Here is a 24,969-nt window from a genome sequence, read left to right on the forward strand (position 1 = left end):
AACCAAACAGGAAGGAAGAGAAGTAGGGCGCAGCAGAGAAGAATGCGGTGAGGGCCTACAGATGTAAGGCGTGGCCACAGAAGGGCTGAAACACACACGTCTAATCTAAATGGAACAGAACAAGTCCGGGCACTTAACTGCATGATCCCCTCGGCCAGTTCGGGCACGCTTTCTTCTGACTCTGGATCCATCCTGCGCTTGTTCTGTGTGTTTGTGTGTGTTTGTTGTATGTGTCTGTGTGTTCGTCTGGCCTGGTTAAGCTTGCGTTTATCCGGTAACTGGACCCGGAGGAATAAAACCCGAGGACGCCCCATGGCGAGGAGAGTCGGGTTGCCTGACAGAGCTACGCTCCGACCTGATCGCTCCTGCGCCTACGTCTTCGACTCTTCAATCGTTCTATTCATCCAGCCGTGTTTTCAGGTGTAGGGTTTGAGCGACTGAGCGATCGAGAGATGATTATCCAGAACAAAAGACAGCCGAGTTGACGTTGGAGAAATGAGAAATTAAATATGTCTGTGTCTGTGCGGTGAAAGGAAAGAAAGATGAGGAGATTGACAGGGGTCAACAGCGCCATGTCTGAGACACCTGAGGCAAGACCTGAACACATGGAGCTAATCAGAGAGGGAAATATGATCGGCATAATAAAACAATAACCGCCCCAGGGGAGGGCGGAGAAGCCTGATACCCTGTCACTGATGCTATGAAAGTTGCAACCCTGCAATAATGATCTTGACATGAAAAACAAGCATCAAAACATTTTCTGTCAGATTTACATAAAGTTTTAGTGATTTGTCTTTAAAAAGAGTTCAGACACACAAACGATCATCTCTGACTTTCTGTAAATGTTTCTGAACAAGTTGAGGATTTGTCGCTTACCTCGTTGTAGTATCACTGAGGACTTTTTCTCAATCTGAAGAAAAACAGACGAAGAGATTTGGCAGAGGAGGAGAAGCCTTTAAGCATTCGACACTTCCTGTTCAGACTCGGAGTCATAGATCAGTGCAGCACACCCACCTAAAACCAAGAGTAGGGTTGGTAAAGAACAAAAAACTGTGAAGGAAAGAAGGAGAAGGGTGGGTTTTAGACAAATCTTTACTGTTTCCATTGCATACATGTTCACTTTGTTGTTTTTGCTGTGATCGAGAATTACAGGATTTCATGCATTAGTTAGGCACATTATGGAAAAATGTGAGAAAACATTTTCTGAAAAGAAATGTAGGAAGTTACGTAAATGTCTGTTTCATCAGGAAAAAAAATCAGAACCCATTCTACTGTGAATGTCACGTCTGTGTGTCTCATATCAGGACATTAACACACACCACAGTCAGACATGATGTTCACTCCCCTGACTGAAGCTTCACATACAGCTCACATGTTTTAGTTTCATAATGGCATGAGGAAATGGGGAAAAGTGTGTGAAATGTAAATGAATCATGTAGGAGAACTGAAAAATAAGTGAATCATATGAAAGTGAATCGCCTATAAACATGAATGAACCATGTTGAAGTGAATGAATCGTATGGAAGACACATATGTGAGAATGAATGAATCGTTTGAAAGAAACATATGTGAGAATGAATGAATCAGTTTGAAAGAATCTCGTGAGACTCAATGAATCATGTGAAAGAATCACGTGAGAATGAATGCATCAAATAAATAAGGAAAAAGTTTCTTAATATTAGTTCAATCCTCATAAACCATCTTTTTTTACCTCGGTTCTGACCCCAGAATAACACTAGAATGTTGACACTGATTACCTGGCTCAGGTCTGACATTAAATTGTGCATGATATTAAAAATATCCAGATAAACAAACAAACCTCAGAGTAGCGAGTCGTTTGTGTCGTCAACGTCGTTTTGAACGAATCGACTCATTGATTCGGCTCAGGGAGCCGAATTCACTAATCTGAAAAGGCTCTTTTGTTTTTCTTTCTTTCTTTGACCGTAAACAAGTCAGGTAGTTCATATAATGAAGCTCTTGCTTAAAATCTTTAAAAACACTATTTTTCACATTAAACTAAAGTGATTCTTTTAGCTTCTTTAGATTCATTAGGTCAGATCAGTACTTTTAGATCAGATCAGCACTAGATCAGATCAGTACTTTTCAATCAGATCAGTACTTTTATATCAGATTGGTACTTTTCAATCAGATCAGTACTTTTATATCAGATTGGTACTTTTCAATCAGATCAGTACTTTTAGATCAGATCAGTACTTTTCAATCAGATCAGCACTTTTCAATCCAAAGATATTTACAAACCATCTCTCAATCTTTCATCAAACGATTTCAGGTTTCAAAACAATTAAAATGAACATTTAAATGACTCAGAGGTTTAAGATATATGACCAGGGTGTATTTCTAGTATGATGTATTTCATGTTGATTTGTAGCCAGTATAAACAACTGTTTGTGTGTTGATGCAACATGGAATCACCAGGCAGTCTGTATAATGTTTATGCATCATAATACGTAATATTTCTTATCTCTCTTCTAAGTACCGTCATGCATGAACACGAAAAGTGCATCCTGAACCCGAGAGGGTCAATGGCCATAATCCTTTACCTTGATTTCAGTTCCACTAGAGTGACAGCTCACATTATGACAAAACTTTACATTAGAATAGATTCAACGTTGTTATTGTGCAAAGTACAAAGTACAAAGCCAATGACATGCAGTTGGCATCTAACCAGAAGTACATAGTGGTATATTTGCAATACATTATGAGTAGATATACAGCTATGGGGTGTACAGTTGTAAAGACAAAGACATTTTAAATATATATATATTATAATATATATATATGCTGAACAGGATATACAGTGGATTCAGAAAGTATTCATATCCCCTTCACTTTTTCGTTGCAGCCTGATAACTATTGGTCAAATTCATTTTCTCTCATTAATCTACACTCAGTACCCCATAATGACAAAATTAAAACAAAAATTCTTGAAATTTAGCTCAGATGCCTCTAATTCCTCTTGATCATTGCACACCTTGATTCGAGTCCACCTGTGGTAAATTAAATCGATTAGACATGATTTGGAAAAGCACCCACCTCCCAACAGACAATGCATATCAGAGCAAAAACTGAGCCCTGAGATCACCGAGGAACGGCCTACAGAGCTCAGAGACGGGATTGTTGCAACACAGATTTGGGATCGGCTACAAAAAATATCCGCTGCACAGAAGATTCCCAAGAGCATAGCTGCCCTCGTAATTCTCAAACGGAAGGCATTCGGCACAACCGGGAACCTTCTGTGCTGAGAACCAGACGGTTCCTCTGACGGAGGTCCAGACATCCTGTGTGGAGATGGGACAAAGTTCCAGAAGGACAACCCTCACTCCAGCCCTCCACCGATCTGGGTTGGCAGTGGCGTTAGACGGCTGTTTTTTTTTCTTTTGAATAAATTTAGATTTTTCACAGTGTTATGGAGTAGTGAGTGTAGATTAAGGAGTAAAAAATGAATTTAAACAGTACCATCAGGCTGCAACAAAACTGAACAGTGAAGGGGGTCTGAATCTACTGTATACGTGTGGATATACTGGACTACTGTAATTCTCTGTATGTTGGGATTGATAAAAAAGCTCTAGCACATACAAAACATACAAAACGCTGCGGCCAGAATGATTAATTCAGCAAAGAAAACGGACCACGTTACACCTTTATTGAGATCCTTGAATTGGCTGCCAGTCCAGTATAGAGTTCACTACAAGATTAGTGTCTGGTTTTTAAAGTACTACATAATTTGGTGCCACCACAACTTTCTGATTTGTTGTCGGTATACACCCCGTCCAGGTCGTTGAGATCAGAGAACCAAAATCTCCTTGTGACTGTGAGAACAAATTATAAATGTAAAGGTGACCGAGCATTCTCACATGTTGGTCCTTTACTGTGGAAGGACCTTCCGCATTTCGTCAGATCGCCAAAGTCGCTGGTTGTGTTTAAGGACTTGTTAAAAACTCATTTATTAGATGTAGCATGGGGGCAGTCTGAGGTGACTTGGCCTTTGTTGGTTTTGCTAGTGATAGGGTAGCTTTCTTTTGTTTTAATGTATGCGTGTTTTTTTTTTTAAACTTATACTGTATTGTTGGTTGTATGTAACTTAAGTGCTTTATACGACTGCTTGTGAAGCACCTTGGGCAACATCTGTTGTATAATGTGTGCTATATAAAAAAAAATTATATATACACACAAATATTGTGAGTAATTAGATAAATCAGTAACCTTTTCTGATAAGATTAGCAAATTAATATATATAAACAGCACTCATTTATAGGCAAACATTTTATTGTTTTATCAAGTCAAAAACAAAGATACAGAGAATTAGACAAGTCCTCTTCTATACAGTGGCAATTTAAGTTTAAATCTTACTTTATTACCCCTTTTGAAACCCAGTTCAACTGAAGGAAACCCTGTCATAACACACACACACACACTCTCTCACTCATCCATTCACTTCTACTAGGATCCTGGGTACACAGGTGACTGGAAATTTAAGAAAACATCGTTGAAGGCAATCTAGGGCAGAGAGTCTGACGAGCTGACGAACCTGCTCCAAGGCTTTATACAGCAAACGCTCGCACAAAGCCACCATGGCTGACATTTAAAGAGCAAGACAAACGTCGCTCATGTCAGGATTGAACCCTGGTTCCACCTGTTTATACACAACATTCTGCATATAGGTTTCCAGTATGGTACAGTATTTATTTTCAACCCTTTTAAGGGGGAGAAAATACTTTATATAAAAAAAAAAAACCAAAACAAAAAAAAAAAAAAACCAAAACACTGATTACTGGGTAGGAGGAGGGTGTTTGAGATGAACAGCACAACTGCTTGCGAATCAGCTAGTAAAGTCGTTTTTAAATGGGTTTCTGCACCCAGCTTTCCGCAAAAGAACAAAACACTGTTCAAAATTGACTACAGCGACCCCTGCTGTTTACAGAAAAACTGCGAGAACGTTAAAATCCAAACGCATACCCAAAAACTCTAAACAGCTCTATGAAAGAAAAAAAACAAAACAAAAAAAACAGAAAAACGATTAAATTCCACCTCAGTAACTTACGGGGAATCTTATTTTAAATAACATTAACTAAAAAGTAAGGGGGGGGGGGATTTATACAAACTCTGACAGGGACGGATGAGGTTTTATTGTAAAGAATTTGAGTAAAAGTACGTCGCAAAAAGAAACTAGCTCCAAGCAAAACTGACATAAATACAACCAAATTCCTCACCTTCCTCCTCCTATAACACTCTAAAATCAATAATAGGGAAAAAAAAAAAAATTATGTTACCAGAAAAATTCACATTTCTCTACAGACAGAGGGAAGCTATTGCTGGCTGTAACTCTTTGTGGTTATGTGAAGATTGAACAGGACGCTGGTGGAAGAAACTAGAAAGAAAAAAAAAATAATAATAATATAGGACGACGGTAGATAAGCCACGAACATGGCCGTCCACTACTACAACCCTTTCTTCTACACAGATGACCAGCACGAGTCCATCTGGTTAGATTAGACGAGTTTGAATCATAACCGATGAATATTCATTTTAGCAGATAATCAAACTCAAATCTGGCCATTAAAACATTTATGAATTAGAGTTTCAATTCTTTCTTTGCATGGAGCATATTTACAAAGCATGGGGAAAAGAAAAAAAACAAAAACAATGTTAGATATGTTTCAGTAAAATATTTTCTGTGCACCACACTTTAGTCGACTTTTTTTTTTTTTTTTTTTTTAAGATCCAGTTCTATCTGCAGTAGATATGATCCACTATTTACTTTATAAAGGCTTTTGGCAAATTAAGCTTTCAGCTTTCCGTAACTTTCAACACTGTATTAGAGACGTCTATTTTACGAGGGGTGGGTTTTATATTTATATTTCTAAATAAAACCCCTTCAGAATCCAACCGAACGAAGCTGAAAGGCAGTCGGTTCTCGACAGTTCTCTCGTCTATGACAATATCATAGTAAACAGAGCCGTATTTGCAGAAGTGACGTGAGGAGGGTCCAAAAGATTTCAGAACCTTTTTTTTTTTTTTTTTTTTTTTAAATACAGGTAGGACCCCAAGTTTTGTAGTTTCCTGTCGTCCAAATCAAACATGGCGAAGTCCACCCACGATAGTGACCCACGCTGATGCTGAGTTTTTAAGAAGGAACTCGAAGGAAGAGACAGCATCGTGAGGGCGAGTCTAAACCAGGGGTCCACCGCTTCAGTTGTTTTCCTCGTCGCTGTCATCGGGGCTGATGGCTGGACTGTAGGTGGGAGACGTCGGACTGTACCCCGGCGAAGTGGGGCTGTATGTCGAACCTTTGGGACTAGTAGGAGAGTATGTCGGTGAAGTTGGTGAGTATTTTGGAGACGTTGGGGAGTACGTAGGAGAAGTGGGAGAGTACTTGGGGCTGGTCGGGGTGTAGGTAGGAGACGTTGGGGAGTACGTCGGAGAAGTAGGGCTGTATTTGGGCGTAGTGGGAGAATAAGTTGGAGATGTGGGGCTGTATTTGGGAGACGTGGGCGAGTACTTTGGCGAAGTGGGAGAGTATTTGGGTGACGTCGGGGTGTATTCCGGAGAGCTGGGGCTGTATGATGGAGAGGTGGGGGTGTATTTGGGAGAGGTGGGGGAGTAAGACGGGGAGCTCGGGCTGTACGAGGGCGAGCTCGGGGTGTACGTAGGAGACTGGGGTGTGTAACGTGGGCTGGATGGAGAGTAAGATGGAGAGGTAGGGGAGTAAGACGGAGACGTTGGAGAATAATTGGGGCTTGTGGGTGTGTAATTCGGAGACGTGGGCGAATACGAAGGTGAGGTGGGGCTGTAAGATGGAGAGGTGGGTGAGTAGCTGGGTGAAGTGGGCGTGTAATTGGGTGAGGTCGGGCTGTAACTGGGAGACGTCGGGGAATAGGAGGGTGATGTCGGGGAATACGAAGGAGAGGTCGGCGAGTACGAGGGGGAAGTCGGAGAGTACGAGGGGGAGGTGGGCGAGTACGAGGGGGAGGTGGGCGAATAGCTGGGAGACGTCGGAGAATAAGAAGGCGAAGTCGGAGAGTACGAAGGAGACGTCGGAGAGTACGACGGAGAAGTGGGGGAATAAGAAGGAGACGTCGGAGAGTAAGAGGGTGATGTGGGTGAATAGCTTGGTGAGGTTGGGGAGTAAGATGGAGATGTGGGAGAGTAAGATGGAGACGTTGGGGAATAAGATGGAGACGTTGGGCTGTAGTTAGGGCTGGTGGGAGAGTAGGAAGGAGAAGTGGGAGAATACGACGGGGACGTGGGGGAATAGCCAGGACTCTGTGGGGTGTAGCCTCCAGGGGAGCGCGGCTCATACGCTGGAGACGTAGGAGAATAATTTGGAGACATGGCGCCACCTGGAGGAGAGAAAGAGCAGGAACAAGGTTAATTTCTCTTTCAGACTTCATGACAGAACATTTAGAATATGTAAGCCTGTCAAACTTAGCCAACCTGGAGAGGGAATGTAAGGACTGGCTGGACCAGGAGATCCAGGGGAGCCGGGTGTAGGAGACCACGCAGGCGAGTAACCTGGAGAGAAACCGCTGGCGTCGGAGGCGGCACTTGGTGAAAAACCTGCACCTCCAGGAGTCATTCCACTTCCTGTATGGAGAATGAGAGCATTGAAAGCAAGAGTTGTGAGAGGAAATAAACGTAGGAGACAAGAGAATGGGATAAAAAGCTAGAGGCTGTACTCACCCACGCTGGGAGACCATGACCCATAAGCCGGGGTGGCCCCCGTGTTCCAGGGCGTCATGGCCGGAGACATGCCACTCATAGGGCTGGGGGCAGAACCAAAGAACATTCCGGTTGCTGGAGGGGGGGAGGGGAGGGAGAGAAATGAAATGACTTTGTTTGAAGTTAAATAATTTTTGCAAATATTCTGAACACAAACAAAACACGGCACTTACGTCCAGCCACGCTGATACCAGGGATGTTGGTGGGAATCTCCATGCCATATTTGCATTTCTCAGCATCCAGCAGCAGGTCGAAGCAGCCGGTGCCTGCAGGAGCCAGCTGCCCGAGCATGATGTTTTCAGACACGCCCTTCATGGGATCGCATTCTCCGTGGGACGACGCCTCCATCAAGACGTCCACCTGCACACGGGTTGAGGACAAACCGGTAAGGTGAATTCATACATTAAACAGGCAACAAGAGGATTCTTCCTGCACGATTTTGTCTCTATTCGGAATCATAATCTAATCATAACGTCAAATTTCACGTTGCAGTGAAATTACACCAACACAAGACGTGCAAAAAATATTAAACGCAATAAGAAATTAATTTGTTTGCTCCTTGTTCTTACCGTCTCTTCAAAAGAGCACTTCATGAGCGGCCCGGTGTCCTGTCTGTTGATGCCGTGGCGGGTGATGGCCATCAGGTGACCTCTGCAGGTCATGGTGTCGCACAGGAGGGCGAGGTGGCGGTAGTTCACGTAGGAACCGTCGAAGGAGATGACGTGGTACAACTCTCTCTCCAGAGCCTTGCGTACCGCCTCGATACCGAGCACCTACAGTACAAAGGGACGGAAAGATACGCCGGGCTAAATATGGCTGCAGGAGTCAGAGCTTAATAATTCATCTCCTTTAACTACACATCTGGAGGCTTTCCTAAATTTAGAATCTTACAGTGAAGATCTCCACGATATCGTTAGAGGTGGTCCTGACTGGGTCCACGTCCTTCTCGCTGAGGACCCTCATGAGACTGACGCCGTCCGTCTCCAGAATCCATTCCTGTAGAGCTTTAAACTCTCCCTCCTCTGTGATTATGGTCTTCTTCTTGTTCTCAGTTTGAGGAAGATGCATGTACACCTGCAGCAGAGGAAGCCGACCATGAGTACGGCGTAAACGCACCCGGACACGCGAAGGACGACTTTTTATATTTAAAAATACACAACAACGGCATCCTTTATTGTAATCGCGCGACTCGTCGCACCTTGCTGATTTGTTCGATGCCCTGTAAGGTCATGTCCGTTAGCATGTTGGACTCGATGCACCGCAGGAACACGTCGTCGTCCATCTTATCCACCACCTCCTCGTCCTAACGGGAACGGGAACCGGTTCAGTTGAGTGTTTTATTCTAATTTAAATAAAATTAATGTAATTATTCTCTAATCTCACCTCCTGGAACTTGTTCTCGTCGCTGTTCATGATTCGGATTCGCAGCACCAGCTTCTCGGCGTTATCGTCATTGAAGATGCAGTTTAGATCGTCACCAAAACCTGGCAGATAGAAACACTTTTTTTACTAATAGTTATTACCATTAACGCTCATTACTTTGCTGTGAATTTGACCCTTAAAAAAAAAAAAAACCCACCACCCTCTTTCCTTTTTGTTTATAATAATAATAATAAAGCTTGGTTTGGAATGAAGGGGATTAGAGTCTTATCACACCTGCGTTAATCTTCTCGGCGATCTGCTCCATGGAGAGCTTGCGGTCCGTCATGTGCTTGCGGTCCAGCTCGATGCGGAGGAGCCATGGAGAGATGCGAGTCACGTCGAAGTCGGGCATCTCGTAGTAAACGTTCACCCACTCCTGATCCTCTGACACCACCGTGCTCTGAGGGTTGGGGTCGTAGTAGATAGCCGTGTTGGCCGTGACCTTACGGAGGGTCGTGTGCTCCAGGCGACACAGGATGTCTTTGGCGCGCTCTGCGTCGCGGGCCGCCTGGCCCAGCAGGAACACTGTCAGGGACGGAGTCTTGGGACGTTTGGAGATGTTGATCAGCTCCTTGAGTCGAGGCACACCCAGGGTGACGTTCTTGGCCGACACGCCAGCGTAATGGAAGGTGTTCAGGGTCATCTGAGTGGCAGGTTCACCCAGAGACTGAGCAGCCAGAGCACCCACCATCTCACCCGGGTGAACCTAAAACATTGATCACAATTCAAACCTAAGCACCCCAAGGTTCAGACTCCTGACACTTTACACCTCAGGATTTAGATTTTACTCACGATCGACTGGTTGAACTTGGTCTCGATCTCTCCGAGGAGCCACTCGAAGGCCTCAGAGCTGAGACGAAACTCTTCGGTCATGCGTTTGGAGCAGAGGGTGGAGCGGAGATGGATGTTAAACAGCAGCGTGGCGTTCTGCTGGGCCTGCTTGCTTAGCGGATCGTCGCCGTTCACGATCACCAGCTTCTTACTCAGTTCTTGCACACCTACATGAGAGGGGATAAAACATTAGGATTCAATGAAGCCACTATGTAAAACACTATGTAGATTAAAAGCAATAAAAGTCCATGTCTGTGAACTCGACCACAGAGCCACTCATGGCATGAATAACAAGTTTACACACCCTCCACCACTCTTAAAGGGTTGAGATCCGTCGGAGTTCTCGGGTTGATGCGGAAAATCTTTTGTGCGTTCCAGATCATTCGAGCCAGATTGCACGGCAGCACCACCTACAGTAAAGAAGAAGTTACAACACGATCAGACAAGCTGACTTATAGAGCATAGTCATGGGTAACGATTACAGAGATCATCATGATGCTTGGAACGGTCATCAAAGTCTGGGATTCGTTTTTCCTGTCAACAAAACTGACTGATAAACATGGATGCATTTCAGAGGGTAAGACACATTATACGTTTCCATATCAGGTGTAATTCTTTTTTTTTTATTGTGGTATTAAGTGAATAAACACTTGGATGTTCATGAGCACAAACAAACCTTGCTGTCTCCAGTGGGAAAAATAGCTCTCAAGATCTCTCGGTCCTCCTTCATTTTGTCGAACTCCTTCTCCAGAGCGCTCTGGACGTGCGCGTTGGTCATCACGTCCTTCAACACGTCCTCCTGCAGCGTGCGCCGCAGTGCTCGCTCGTTCGTGTACTCGAACTTGAACCTGGTGGATTAAAACCGGGAAAGGTGGTCAGCGGTTTGGACGTTTTTACTCGAGGCTGATCATGAGGATCGTTAGCATAGTGACTCACTTCTTCTCGAAAGCTTTGTGGGACGGTTTAAGCGTAGCCATGTTCTGAAACTCCACGGCCTCTCCGGCCAAGCCGTCCTCTCCGTATCTCAGCTGTACCACCTGATTAATGGAGTTCCTCACCGTGGCGTCGTACTTCACCATAACAGACTCCATAGACTTGATCAGACGACGCTGGATATAACCTGAGTAACGCAAAAACACGACAAGGAACGTTATGAACGCCATGGATCGAATAAACGGTCTTTAGTTAAACGTGGTCCTGCGGACGCTCTCGTCGTCTAACCTGTCTCGGCCGTTTTCACAGCCGTATCGATCAAACCCTCTCTGCCTCCCATGGCGTGGAAGAAGAACTCCGTAGGCGTCAGACCGGCAAGGTACGAGTTTTCCACGAACCCTCTGCTCTCGGGACCGTAGTCGTCCTTAATAAAGTGAGGAAGAGTCCGGTGCTTGAAGCCGAACGGGATTCGCTTACCCTCAACGTTCTGCTGGCCCACCACAGCGATAACCTAGAGATAAATAAGAAGCAAAAACGTACAGCTTGGAAATTTAACTCGGAACACGTGAAGTCAAGAATCGGATTTTTAAACAAGACGATTTTGATTAAGTCACTTTTACGCTCGTAACTTAAAGTCTCACCTGTGAGATATTAATTTTGGAGCCCTTGGATCCAGCCACCACCATGGATTTGAAGTTGTTGTACTCGGACAGCGACTTCTGGGCAGAAGATCCGGTCTTGTCTCGAGCGTCGTTCAGGATACGGTTGACCTGGTTTTCGAAGGTCTGTCTCAGAGTGTTACCCGGAGTGGGCTCCAGTTCGTTGTTGTGAGCTTTCTCGATGACCTGGAAAGTGTCGTATGCGAGGATTCGGTGTTGCTAAAGCTCTAAAAACTCATCTCAAAATAAGCCCCGCCCCCTCCAGCGCACACAAATATATTCAAAAATATTAAGACTAGAGACGTCAAAATTCGTTCTCACCTCTATCACGTCTTGCTTAGCTTTCTTGATGGTGTTCTGAATGTCAAGATACGTCTTTGCGTCAGCGATAGAATCACCGATACCGATAGAGTGACCTAGAAGATTGGGAAGGAAAAATAGACCATGATCATGAGGCAGGGGAAGAAACACAGATGTAAACGTTAATGAACATGGAGCCTCATGAATAAAAACCTCACCTTCGATGAGCAGCCAGTTGTTGACGACAGTCTGGATGTTGGAGTAGAAAAGCCGAGTGATGTCGTGACCCATCTCCAGGTAGGAAATGTGAACGAGAGAACCGGCAGATGTACCGAGGGACTTCTTACACAGGATTCCCATGATTAGTTCTCCGTTTTCCACGATCACCTGCAACGGGAAGAAACATTCCAGTCATTAGACCTACAAAAAATAAATAAATAAAATTTATTTATTAAAATAAATAAAAAAAATAAAAATAAAAAAAAAAGGGACTGGACTTTCTGTCGAGAGCATTTGATTAGGGAACCTTTGAAATGTTCTGCGATTGTCCCTTTGAGGGCTCTATGTACATCTAAAGCCTATGATAAAGGGTACCTAGGAACATCCTAGCAACCCCCATGGACCCTTAAACAACCTGTGATCTGATTACAACACTGTTCATTTTAAATGCCTGATAATTTAACTGGATCACGAACCTTTCACACTTACCCAAGTGAATACAAGCATTTAGAAGAAAAGGGATTTTTAAGGGTTCGTTGAACGCCGTATGGTTACTAGCTTCCAAAAATAGTTCTTCAACACCTTTTTGGAGAAGAGCTGCCATATAAAACCTTTAACAGCTCCATCTGTGAGGCAAAGGGCCTTTAAATATAATAAAAATAATCTAAATGAAGCCCTTTAGTCTCAAATCGGGTCTAAAAGTGACATCGCACTTGTCAGCTTCACGATAAAAAGGGCTCTACGTGACAGGAGGACGCTGATGAACATTTAAAGGTGGGGTGTCCGATTGAAAGCCAATGTTGACATTTGAAATCACCAAAACAAACACGCCCCTAACCCAAATGGGTCCCACCCCTGTATTGATAGCTCCACCCACACATACATACATAACCCAGGCAACTAATGGAAAGAAATGTGTCTATTATAGCTGAAGGGAAGAACAATACGATTGTTACCCCACCTTTAAATGTTTTCTATAGAAAACTACATCGACGTTTCTTCAGACAGACACCTGAGGAATCTACGATAGAAATGTTACACTGAAGCCTCGTTACTGGTCGTCAGGCCCACCTTTGTGTCTCCGGGAGAGATGTGTTTAAACGGGCCGCTGTCTTCGTCGTCCGGATGCGTGCTGTGTGTACGGATCACGTTGATGTGACCTGGAATGATCAAGCTGAAGATCTGTTTGCCGGTCCACAGCGGGCGTGGCTTCAGGATCGCAGGCTGAGGCACTTTGCCGTCCCAGGAGGACAGGAACATCAGCAGGTTCATCACTTCACCCTGATCGATAATACTTCGTTAGAAAAGTTTATTATCGTTGAGAATCGCAGGTTTTAAGTCGGACTGATACGCACCCTCTCTAAGAAGACGTCTCGCTTGGTGAACTTGCGCACGGCCGTAAGCGTGTCCTGCACGATACCCATGACCGGTCTGTTGGACTGGGGTGTGACGATCATACGTGGCACCATCGCCAGCTCCTGGATCTCGGCACGGGTCTCGAGCGACTGGGGCAGGTGAAGGTTCATCTCGTCTCCGTCGAAGTCGGCATTGTATGGAGTCGTTACGCTACAGAGAAGATTGGAATTTTATTCTGCTCAACTATCGTTTAACAAGATGTTGATAGAGTGAAGCTTAACAGGTCTACAGCATGCCACACACACACACACACTACCTGAGGTTGAGTCGAAATGTAGACCAAGGCAGGATTCGAACTCTGTGACCCATCATAGACATTTTGTGCAAGGTGGGCTGTCTGTTAAAGATGATGATGTCACCGTCACACATGTGCCTCTCCACCTGATGCAACAAAAGTCCATTTAAATTTATGCCCTTATTCAGAGCAACTGACATGTTTCATTATAACTGAGCAATTGAGAGTTGGGGCCCTTTATCTGGAGCCCCGCAGTGGCAGCTTGGTGGACTCAGGGTCATGACTTGTAGTTTATTACCTTGACCACCAGGCTACACACATCTTCATGCTCAATTATTTAAAGTAAATAAATTAATAAATAAATAAAACCCTGCTGGTGAACAGCATTATTTACCTTATAGCCGATCTGAAGGTGAAGGTCGCTCGGTTTCGGGTGGAACCGGAGGTCAATTCGGTCTCCGTTATCACGGACGATGTATTTGGCTCCGGGATACTGACTGTTTCCTCTCCTCACGAGTTCCTGGAGTCTGAAATCGGAACCAAAGTAAACCCAAGTGCATCATCCTAATATCTCCACAGACCAGCTGACGCTTCTTTCCCTAATCACTTGCATAAAAAACAAACAAAACAAAACACAAAACCCAACACTAGCTGCTTGGCGTCTTTAAATTTTTACATATCTAACATCGAGCCAAACGCACATCGATAATTTATATTTTGACTCGAACGCTCCACACGTGTAAGGACGTACACAGTCTGCAGCGCTGGAGAGTCTGTGTTACCTGTCGATGTTAAAGGGCGTGACGATCTCAGGGAAGGTCATGTTAGCGGCGATGGAGCGAGGCACGCCCACCTGGTCGATCTGTAAGTTGGGGTCAGGCGTGATGACGGTTCTGGCAGAGAAGTCCACACGCTTCCCCATCAGGTTTCCACGAACTCTGCCTTCTTTCCCCTTCAGCCGCTGTTTGATGGATTTGAGCGGACGACCGGATTTCTGCATGGCCTGAAACGAGCGTTACGGAGTTTAAACATCGTGACGCCCGACAGCAGAGCGCTTGTGTCTACTCCAAGTCATCTCTACTTTACTTTATCTTATTTTTAATCACGTTTGATTAAAACTTACTCGAGGCAGACCAGGCAGCTCGTTGTCCACCATGGTGGCTACGTGGAACTGCAGGAGCTTGACGTCTTCTGCTATGACGTGCGCCGCGGCTCCGCTCTGCTCGTTCCGTCGCAGCTGGTTGTTGATTTTCACGATGTCGGCTAACTTGTGAGTCAAATCGTCCTGAGTGGAAACAGCAAGAGCGATTTAATGGGACGTTTTGGATGTACACAAGGGCTGACTGGTGAAATCGATGCATTACGATGATATTTCACATCGGGCTTAAGACCCGATCATTCACGATCTTCGAATGTAAAACGGCTTAAATAAAAGTGACCCTTATTGTTGTGAGACCATTTTAATTGCCATCAATTGATGACTAAATTAAATTAATTTGTCTAAGAAAAAAAAAAATAAAATTCTAAAAACTTCTCCAAATCCAACAGAATTTAAACTGCATTAAAATAACTGCAGTTTAAAATCGTTTATAAAATAAATAATATTTTGAAAAATATTTTCTTTAACACTGTTACAAAAACTAAAGGCAATAAATGTAAAAATTTTAATTTCTTAAGGTTGAATTTTAAGTAAATTTGCTTGTACAAGTTGAGGAATTATGTTGTTTCTTGCTGTTAATTCTTAGGAACGAATACAAACATACTTGTAATTAACTGAATCGATGTAATAAGCTTTCCGTAGTATAAAGTTGAGCACCACTTTGGTGAAATCACCTGGTTCCTGGCTGATCCCTGCATGACCACAGCCGGTCTGACGGCGAGCGGCGGCACCGGTAACACGGTGACGATCATCCACTCGGGCCGAGCAAACTTGGGATCCATCCCCAGGATGAGATCTTCCTCGTCTGAGATGCGTTTAAAGATCTCGTGCACACGTTCGGGGCTGAGAAGAATCTTCTTCTCCTGAGAGTCTTCGTTCACGTGCTTCCACTCGGCATACAGTTCCAGGCCTGAGCGCCGGATACGAGGCTGGTAGCGTCCGCATCCTCCGTGACCCTGATCGTAGGTGTGAAACGAAAGAAAGAAGAAACGAACCGTACTTGTTAGTTGATTAAAGAGAAATGGCGCCGCTGCACGAGCCAGGTGTGTTACACAGCTCACCTTTTCTTTCGTGAGGTCCTCGTCGTTCTCCTGCTGCTCCACTCCGAACTTGTTGTCCATCTCCTCGCCACCCTCGCAGATGTTTTTACCTTTGCACAAGTCGTACACGTGCATCAAGCGCTTGCGCGGCTGACCTTTCGACTTGCCCAAGATGTCTTTGATTTTTGGGTTGTTCTGTACAAACATTTCGAAAACGTACGTTAATATTCAGAAGCCCGTGTCGATCCGATTAGTTTTACGTCACCGAATAGTGCAAAATTAGAGAACGACACACACCGCATCGACCAGCAGCTTGGAGCAAAAGAAACACACACAGCGGAGGACTTTCATGATCTTTGTGATGAAACCAACGTGAAAGACAGGCTTGGCCAGCTCGATGTGACCGAAGTGACCCGGACATTCTGTCATGTTACCTGCATCACAAACAAGGCACCAGATTACGATCCATCATGATGTAAAAAAAAATTAATAAAATAAATAAATAAAATTTACTACTATAATCATGTCTCAAATTAAATACAGAACATAAATTATAAAGAAAATATATATTAATACTTTTCTCCTTCACTATTACTCTGATTTATTTATTTATTTTTAAACACCTCACTAATATAAAAGGTGATATATTAATCCATACCAGTACGATCGGTTTCGCCACCAAACGCACATAAAAAGATGAAGCTCGAGACACACCTGCACACGTCTGGCATCTCCCAGACCTCTCGATGACGCCCTGCCGAGGGTCCATGAGACCTCCCAGTTTGGGGCGTCCTCCCTCTGTGGTCTCGGGGTACTTGATGCCCCCTTCGGTGACGGACATCCGTTTCTGACGGGGGTAAAATACACAGACCAGACACAAACATTAACCTGTCCTCCATTTACTCGTGTTCAACATCCAAAAACTGATCAGAAGACACAGTAAGATCATTGGGGCAACATGCAAACTTACAACCTCTCTATCACTGACATCACAGCACACGTCTGACAACACATGATGCGTTGTTTACCTTTACACAAGGTAATGAGTGCTTAATGACCACAACACAATGCAAACACCACAGTGCGCGTGCACAAACCGCGCGTTCACGTGACGCACCACTGATCACGTGACCGTCACCTTTCCCAGGTAGGAAACATTCGTTCGCACGTGTAACAGTACGCTATAAATATAAAGACTTTAGGCAGAGCACACGTGATGCTGATGCACGTCTCGCACTGACACGATTAGACGTTAAAACCTACTGAATGTTTGATTGATTAATTTAAAGGTTTGATTGTTTTAATGCAATCTCGTGCATGATCGAGCCTAAAGTCAAGTGCACACACAATGTGGTTAGAGATTAAAACAAAAAGCATGCGTTTGTATTTCATGTGTCAAAATCTTTTATTGTCAGGAACACAAAAATAGTTTGTTTGGACTTTTACGTAACTAAGAAAAGAAATAAAAACAAAACAAACAAGACACCAATAAGAACGTAAGACAACTCTACACTGCTATTATTTATTAATTATTATTACTATGGTTATTATAACTACTTTTTATTATTGATCAGCAACATTTCTGTTCGACTTCCTGCACGTGCGCTTACTGTTGTTACGGAGTGGCGCGTGAGCTAGCTAGCGATGCTAAGCTAGTGCTAAAGCTACACACACACACAATACGGATTGACGTGGAATTAAAGTGGTTATGAGGTTAATAATAACACTGAGAAGCTCTCAGAGCGACAGAGTTGACGTCCAGAAGAATGAAGAGAGTGAAAATAAAACAAAACCCAGCGCAAAAAGCAGAGACCTACAAGCTCATCAGGGCTGAGGACGCCGAACTGAACCCTCCTGATGAGGCGCAGTGGGCATGCGCTGTCGCTGGAAGGCGGTCCGTGCATCCTGTCTATTCAAACAGACTCGTCCTCCCTTCGGCACGCCGCTTCTCACACACAACGCCTCTCAAACGCCACCAAGACCCTCTTCCTGGCACCGAGAGGTGACCGGAACGTGTCCGATGGCGGTTTCCAAACTAACCACGTTTCTTACCACTCAATGTGCCTATTTATTTATGTACACAAGCTAACTGCTTATATATCCCGCTAGCCCCCTTCCTCCCCTTGATCCACACTGTGGTGCGCTCTAAGCGCATCTGAAAGAAAGCGACTCGCACACGTCTTTATATAGACTGAAGTGCATCTACGGGTAAACCTACTCCGTTTCACAGGGGCAACCGAGTTAGAAGGCGGGTTGCGTCGCTACGTTCCCGAACGCCCATTGGCTACACGAACGGTAAGTATAAAAAAATGTATAAAGGTTGACACACAGCCAATCACGATGCAGGGTTCTGTACCGAACGAATCGTAATCAGGACAAGGCGGGAAGTCATAAAAATATGATTTCCTATTGGTCTGTTCTTAGAAAAGGCGTTGCCTTAAACCGTCTGTGTATAAATAAATTTAAATATTTAACAATATGAAACAGGATTTGCGGGCACGTTTATGAATATGTATGAGCAATAAAGAAACAACCAATCGGAGTAAACTATAACGGCGTTCGTATGGTCCCGCCTCTTTTACGAACATTGCCGATGTTTGCCGAAGGCTGTTTTCCCCGTCTAAGCAAAAGTAAAAAAAACTGTACTGTTCCGTCCGTCTCGTCCTGGATCAGCTACGAGTGTTGGAAAAGAAGCTCGCGCGAAAGGCCTACCGTAACCACCGAAGATTCATACATCATTTTTTTGTTCAGCTTTTATCTTCAGTACTCAAAAAATAACTGTAACAATGTTTTATAGCACCCTTTTAAACATGACCGCTCATTTTGTTAGCAATTCAGAACGTTTGCTACTATTTTATGGGAAATTGCAGGAAGCCTCGGAGTCGAGTTAAAGCACTGGCCGGACACCTGACAGACACTTTCGGTATGCGCCGTTGGAAAGCCCCCGGAAAGCCTGCAGCTTTGTAACAAGTCTATTTTTAGATTTTTTTTATACACAAAATATCACAAGTTATCGTTTAACGTTTGTCAGACTGTTGCTTAAAACGGTGGTACGTATTTTAAGTTTTAATCGTGTTTTATAAAGCTTTTACGTTGTAGGCCGCGTGTGAGCCGCGAGAACACGTTTAATAACAGGATTAAAAGATAAACGCGTCCGTAAATATATTACTTTAGAAATATCTAAACGAGATGAGCAGATTACAGACAGTTTGTTTAGAGAAATGTGGAGGAATATTACGTTTGTGTCGCCTGTAACAAAAAAATGGCGTTAGGTAACATGAGCCGCGTTAATAACGCTCTATAACGTAGATATTCGTGTTTATATCGGTGTTTTTATACCGTAGTGTAAACTAAAGCGAATTATTTCGACCACGTCGATGAAGCTCGTCTGGAGTAAAATGTATATTTTTGTATTTATTCGCGTTGTGAAGGAGAGTTAAAGCACAACATGGCCGCCGTGCTGGTTAGCCTGTTAGCATGTTAGCTTAGCACACTTGTGTCTCCACAACAGCAGTGAAGTGATCAGATAAACGTCCAGTCGGGTCGATAAATCGACTATAAAACAATCTAGGGCATAAATTTTATTTGTTTAAATTGTAATTATTATTATTATTTTTTTTTTACAAACGTGGAGTCGACGAGTTTTATCAGTTATTTTTTAGGTGGTGTGGAATCTTAGTGTTTTTATTTTATTTTTATTTAGTAATAATGATGTTAGCCGGTCGGTTTAACTGTTATTGTTAATATTTAAGTATTATAATAAAAATAATAAAATAAATAATAACGAGTACTGGATAAATTGTATGTTGTTGGATCTCTAGACAAGTTTAGTGTCTTGTATTGTGATTGAGGAAATAGTGATTGAGACACACACGTCGTTTTCTTATTGCTAGATCATTTAGTGTTATATGTATATATATACACAACATATATATATATAAAAAACACATATATGACATGTATATAACATATATACATAATGTGGTGTTGGGAGAATCGTCCATATCTTGCTCTTGCGCGCGCGCAATGCTAATGAAGCCACCTAGCATAGCCGCTATTCTAGCTATTGTCTGTCTCCTGGTGCTGTTCACGACATTAGAACACACGATACGTTTATTTTAGACGATTATTAGCTATATAGATTTAGTCTCAAGGAACGTATGATTATTGATATTAGACAACAGGCTATCTTAATCAGATAACTAGTTCTCTTAGCCGGCTAACAGTAAAAGCTTTGTTATATGTAACTCGGGTGTGTTTCGCTTTGTCTTTCTGTCTCTCTCTCTGTCTCTCTCTTTATACATATATATATGTGTGTATGTGTGTGTACATGCATGCTCGCTCCAGTATACATTAATAATTGTGATTCTTGTGTTATCATGTTTAGAAATGATACGGTTGTAATCCGTGTTCAGAGCTGTACTTGGTGTTCCAGTATGGCGGAAGGCAGCTCTAATAAAAATGGAGTCTGCTCTGTTACTAGGTTGTTGTTTTGTAAGGAACAGAGAAGTCAGCCTGAGCCGTCTGCCACAGTTAAACACGTCTCCTTCCTTATCATCATTATTATTGTGGTTGTATCCGCAAAGTTTAAGAATTCACTACAGTCCGCCGATTGTGACCCAGATCGAAAAGAAAAAATAAGAAGGAACGTCTCGTGTGCCACGGAGGCAGGTTCAGATCGTCTGCTTTAGGAGTAAGTCGGGTTAGAGAGGTCTTCTCGGTGGTGTTAATGCTTTTCAGGGGAAGAGTAAGTACAGCGTGCTCAGAAAGTGGCGTGAAGTCGCTGAGTGATGTCACAGCACGTTCATTTGCATGTAGATTTTTTCATCAAGATTATTGTATCAACTCAATAAATTCTACATCCAGGTTATGTAACGTCTTCAAATTGAAAACCGTACGAAAGAGCAGAGGACGAGCTTCGTTACGATACCCAGTTACTGTCTGTACCAAAATTAGGCCGAATTGAAGAATTTAACTAAGTAATTGCTTTATTTTTATATTATTTACTTCGTGTGCACACGTTACTATTAAAAATGGCCACATCGATATGCACATCTGTCATATTTTGACAGAAATACGTTGCTTTATGTGAACTATGAAGGAAACCTCAATATCTGGGTCTCCTGGCCGATCATATTTGTCCTGTCACTCTAGTGACATGACATTTAGTGTCTCTCGACTGAGCCTCGTTATAAACAGCTGGAGATGGAGCATAGTGAATCCTGAGAGTTGCTGTTAAAAACATTTTATTTACAAACATGACTTCCAAAAGGAGATTTTTAGCTCCTCAGAAAGATTCAGTTGTGCGTTTTAAAGACAAGGATGACGGAAATGCTTCGTCTGATTTGGGGAGTTTGTCATCAGAGGAAGAAAATCTTCTCGAAGACGGTGTCGGTAAAAACGTAAGCATTCACACGCACACACACACTTTGTATATAGAAGTTGGCTGTTAATTTTTAGTGTTCTCTCTTTTTCTTTTTTCTTTTAGATGTTTGCAAAGATGTCAACTAGCACTCAGAATTCAGTTTTTTTTAGATAGACTGACAGCCAGCATGTGCGTCTATTTATTTATTAATTCATTTATTTGTATTTTCTTCTATTTTTATCTTCATACAGTTCTGATCCACAAACTTGCTCAGCTGCTGCAGTCTACATCACCCCTGTATACCAACCTTTTTTGGGAGGATGAAGACCAAAATGCTAAACCACTGGACCTCTTTCATCTGTGATTTTTAAAGGTTTTGGTGCAGACATGTTGCCATAATACCAGCAAACAGGCAGCTCAAATACTGGACACAGGCAAAAAGTACATATGGTCCGATGTCACTGTAAGCCAGTTCTACAGATTCGTTAGTAACGTGTCGGTGGTTCTTCTAAAACATCCAGGATTGTTGGTGAGAGAGCCACTTCGACTCTGTCCCGTATCCAGGAACAGTTGCGGCCAGGTTCATAAGTTTCCTAGAATGTTGGAGTGACCCAGACAAAGATGTGGTGAATCATAGGAAGAACGGGACACCAGACCATGAGGAGTTGTTTCATACAAAACGCATTCTTGATGAGATTTGTGCCCCGTGTTAGACATAATGCTATACAAGAAGCGAGCCCTAACTCTTGTATGACCCAGGATATGAAGTCTACAAAACGGATGTTCAGACTTTGTGTTCGCTCCGATGTGAATAATTTGTGTTTACTGGGAAAAACAAGGGTAACAATTAGGACTGGAATATTTTGAGTGTTATGGCTGTCATAATTTCCAGCTTTACCTGATAGCTGGTATAGAGCATGTATGTGGGTATCTTTTGTTACAGGTTGCAGGCTTTTCACAGACTTTGTACACTGGAGCTTGTGGCAAATACAGCTGGAAAGGTTTATATATAGATATAATTGTGAAGGAAATGGTTTCTCCATGAAGAGAACTGAGATATTCAAGTGTAGGATTATTGAGTCGTGGTTTACTGATCATTCAGATAATCAGTGATTAGTCATTAGAAACTATGGTGATTAGTGATTTGTTGAATGGAACATTGGTGATGAGTGTTCCAAGACATTAGGATCCATAGTGATTCAATACTTAGACATTAGGATCCATAGTGATTCGATACTTAGACATTAGGATCCATAGTGATTCGATACCGTAGTGATTCGGTTTCTGGATGCATGTGATCAGCAGTCGACTAGTGGGACCAGTACTGGGCGATTGGACTTTAGGAACATTGGTATTTGGGATCTATGGTGATTAATGATGGTTGGGAACGGGAGAGCAGTATGTGACTATTGGGCACAATATGATTGGGTAGCTAGATTTGTTACGAACGGGGTCTTAAATCTTGCACCCATGTCGGTAACACACAGTCTTCTCGTAGCTCTTCTTTCTCTTCGAGCGTGGGTTCTTAATATGTTCTCACCCTTTTTTTTTTCTCCCTTTCTGCTCCCAAACTCACCTTACTTTGTGGGTATCAGGTTTGTCAGAGCAGGACAAACTCCTACACGGACTTTTAACCGTACAGACATGTTATCACAGGACCTAAAATCCTTGTTCTCTAATCAAACCGTAACACGCCACACACTGAAACTTTATACTCAAGCAATGTCATAACTCTGTATGTCAGTCATTTACAGCACATGTTCCTCATCCTGGTCCCGGAGAACTTCCTGTTCTGCAAATTTTATTTTATTATCGTTATTTTTTTTTCCAGCTCAACATACCGGATTCAGCTCGGGAAAGGGTATTAATTAGTTGAATCAAGTGTGATGAGGGAAAGAGGAAAAACTCTAAAATGTGCAGGACGGCAGGCTTTTATGGACCAGGGTTTGAGATCCTCTAGTATACAAAGTTTTGATGCAGAATTCTCACCCTGGAATATTCTTGTGACTGGGAGAACCACAAGCGGGAAAATATTTATTTAATTATTTTTAGTATGCCACAATATGAAAAGACTAGAAGCGGTAGTGTTTATGGGCAGAAGATACTGAGCTAGATCGAGGCTTTAAGTTTCTGTCAAACTTTTAATCATGAATCCTAACAAATAAACCTAGTGAAATAAATAACAAACCTTTTCTGTGCCAAAATGTTGTCACGGTACTTTACTTCACCACTTCGTCTTCTTTAATTGTTTCTTATTGAAAAGCACAACGCCTCAAAATAATGTCCCTCAAGCTAGAGCGACGTCTACGGTGTCGTGCGTTACACATCAGAGACCCGTCCTGCCGCCGGTCCTCTGGTCCTGGAGAAACCCACATGTTTTAGGGACTTTCTCCACTTTAGAACACCTGAACCAGATAACGGCCTTAAATTAACAGCTGGTTCTCAGCTGACTGGTGTGTTGGACAGATGTCCAGGACAGACGGTTCTCTGTGTAAAGGATCTGGAACGTGTGATGAATTCTTCTGATATTCACTGCTGATATTTCTCTAGCGTGAACTTTGTGTGCGCTGCATCCGGGTGTTATGATTTTGTAATCTTGATTATTTGCTAATCAAGTGTAAAAAATATCACAGGAGTAGGCAACAGTTTAAAAAGACACCATGTATTGTGAAACGTTCTTGTACACAAACCAAAAAAGAAAAACGAAAGCGGCCAGAAAGACGCACTTCCCGAATAGGTCTGTTTTAGAAAGATTTTTGATTCTGACTTAGTCACTCTTTCGTGGTTTACTGTCCTGCTCTTCTGAAATTCAGGAACATGCTCAGATTTTGTCGCATCGCAGCAAGATTCAAATTTCATGAGAACTTTTTAAACACTTTTTACACGTTACAGATTTAACACTTTAAAAAAAGACACCAGCGACCTAACAGCCAGGCCGTACACCGTAACTTACCGTGAGCCGATAATCACGTTCTTATTGTAGTTTTATTTTTTAGTTTCTTTACCTTTTGACTTTGTTGCACCCCTTTACTCAGTCCTAAACTGATAGCAAGCCTTTTTTCTTTATCACAAATCCAAACCTTTTATTATTGGATTTTTTTATTTATTAAGCTCCGATACGTACACCAATGTGCTTAATAGCTTTGACACCAAATTTGCGTGCATGTAAAGTAAGCGTTAAACGGTTCAACAAAAAAAACACATTTTGTTGGAAGACATGAGCGTGTAATGTCTTGCGTAGCGTGTTTCAGCTTAATCCCATGTCGGCACAGCGTTAGTGTTAAATGTATTTCCTGCTGGAAAACACTTGATTAGTGTGGGTTTTTTTTTTTTTTGCAGTTTTTTTTAATGATTATTTTCCCATCAGAGCTCTTGGCTACTTTTCACAGACTTCCTGTCGATCCTGATCTCAGAATAAAGATCTCACTTTTACACCAAACCTCTGTCTTCTTTTTGCTCTTTTTTTTCCTACATCCTGGTTACATTCATACGATCCTCTACAGATGGACCCTGATCCTGGTAGCCACATGATCTCCTGTAAGCTTTACGATTAAGTGCGTCCCCGTGTGGCAGACATCAGAACTCCGTTACACAACAACTCCACACGGTCAGAGCCTCCTCTGCTGGAGAGCGACTGCAACTGCTGGGGT

General features: G+C 42.9%; 2 protein-coding genes and 1 long non-coding RNA gene across 4 annotated transcripts in view; 1 reads left to right on the forward strand and 2 right to left on the reverse strand.

Moving 5' to 3' along the window:
• capgb (capping protein (actin filament), gelsolin-like b) overlaps positions 1-1,027 on the reverse strand; it is a 19,342-nt gene extending 18,315 nt beyond the window's left edge. The window contains exon 1 of one of the 2 annotated variants that reach the window (XM_060894042.1): positions 877-1,027. Coding sequence is in view for 1 of the 2 variants with exons in the window: in XM_060894025.1 (XP_060750008.1) it covers positions 139-143 (5 nt within the window). In the remaining variant the exon portion in view is untranslated. Of the gene's footprint in view, positions 1-138; positions 163-876 lie in introns of those variants that run through there. The other variant, XM_060894025.1, reaches the window with a different exon arrangement.
• A 3,242-nt stretch (positions 1,028-4,269) lies between these two features.
• On the reverse strand, positions 4,270-18,116 carry polr2a (RNA polymerase II subunit A). Its single transcript, XM_060893950.1, has 28 exons — positions 17,772-18,116; positions 16,669-16,801; positions 16,252-16,388; positions 15,976-16,149; positions 15,589-15,870; positions 14,879-15,040; positions 14,538-14,758; positions 14,150-14,282; positions 13,777-13,901; positions 13,460-13,670; positions 13,176-13,385; positions 12,104-12,272; positions 11,907-12,001; positions 11,568-11,771; positions 11,215-11,437; positions 10,930-11,113; positions 10,670-10,841; positions 10,298-10,403; positions 9,955-10,160; positions 9,397-9,868; positions 9,124-9,224; positions 8,939-9,043; positions 8,632-8,814; positions 8,310-8,513; positions 7,914-8,100; positions 7,702-7,815; positions 7,456-7,605; positions 4,270-7,361 (listed from the first exon to the last, which is right to left on the reverse strand). The coding sequence occupies exons 1-28, from the start codon at positions 17,856-17,858 to the stop codon at positions 6,211-6,213; spliced, it is 5,901 nt and encodes a 1,966-aa protein (XP_060749933.1). The 5' UTR covers positions 17,859-18,116; the 3' UTR covers positions 4,270-6,210.
• Positions 18,117-18,486: 370 nt separating this feature from the next.
• Positions 18,487-22,398, forward strand: LOC132862307 (uncharacterized). Its single transcript, XR_009650011.1, has 2 exons — positions 18,487-21,356; positions 21,571-22,398. It is a non-coding gene; the product is annotated as an uncharacterized LOC132862307 (long non-coding RNA).
• Positions 22,399-24,969: the final 2,571 nt, after the last annotated feature.

The sequence above is a fragment of the Tachysurus vachellii genome, chromosome 2 (assembly GCF_030014155.1).
Source record: "Tachysurus vachellii isolate PV-2020 chromosome 2, HZAU_Pvac_v1, whole genome shotgun sequence".
NCBI lineage: Eukaryota > Metazoa > Chordata > Actinopteri > Siluriformes > Bagridae > Tachysurus > Tachysurus vachellii.

Bases quoted from the DNA above. Each gene is read 5' to 3' on its own strand.
- polr2a (XM_060893950.1), bottom strand. From the start codon at position 17,858: ATGCACGGACCGCCTTCCAGCGACAGCGCATGCCCACTGCGCCTCATC. The intron at 16,802-17,771 runs GTAGGTCTCTGC...TACCCCCGTCAG, and splicing joins TCCTCAGCCCTGATGAGCTT to AAACGGATGTCCGTCACCGA. The intron at 12,002-12,103 runs GTGAGGTTTTTA...CCAATCTTCTAG, and splicing joins CAACTGGCTGCTCATCGAAG to GTCACTCTATCGGTATCGGT.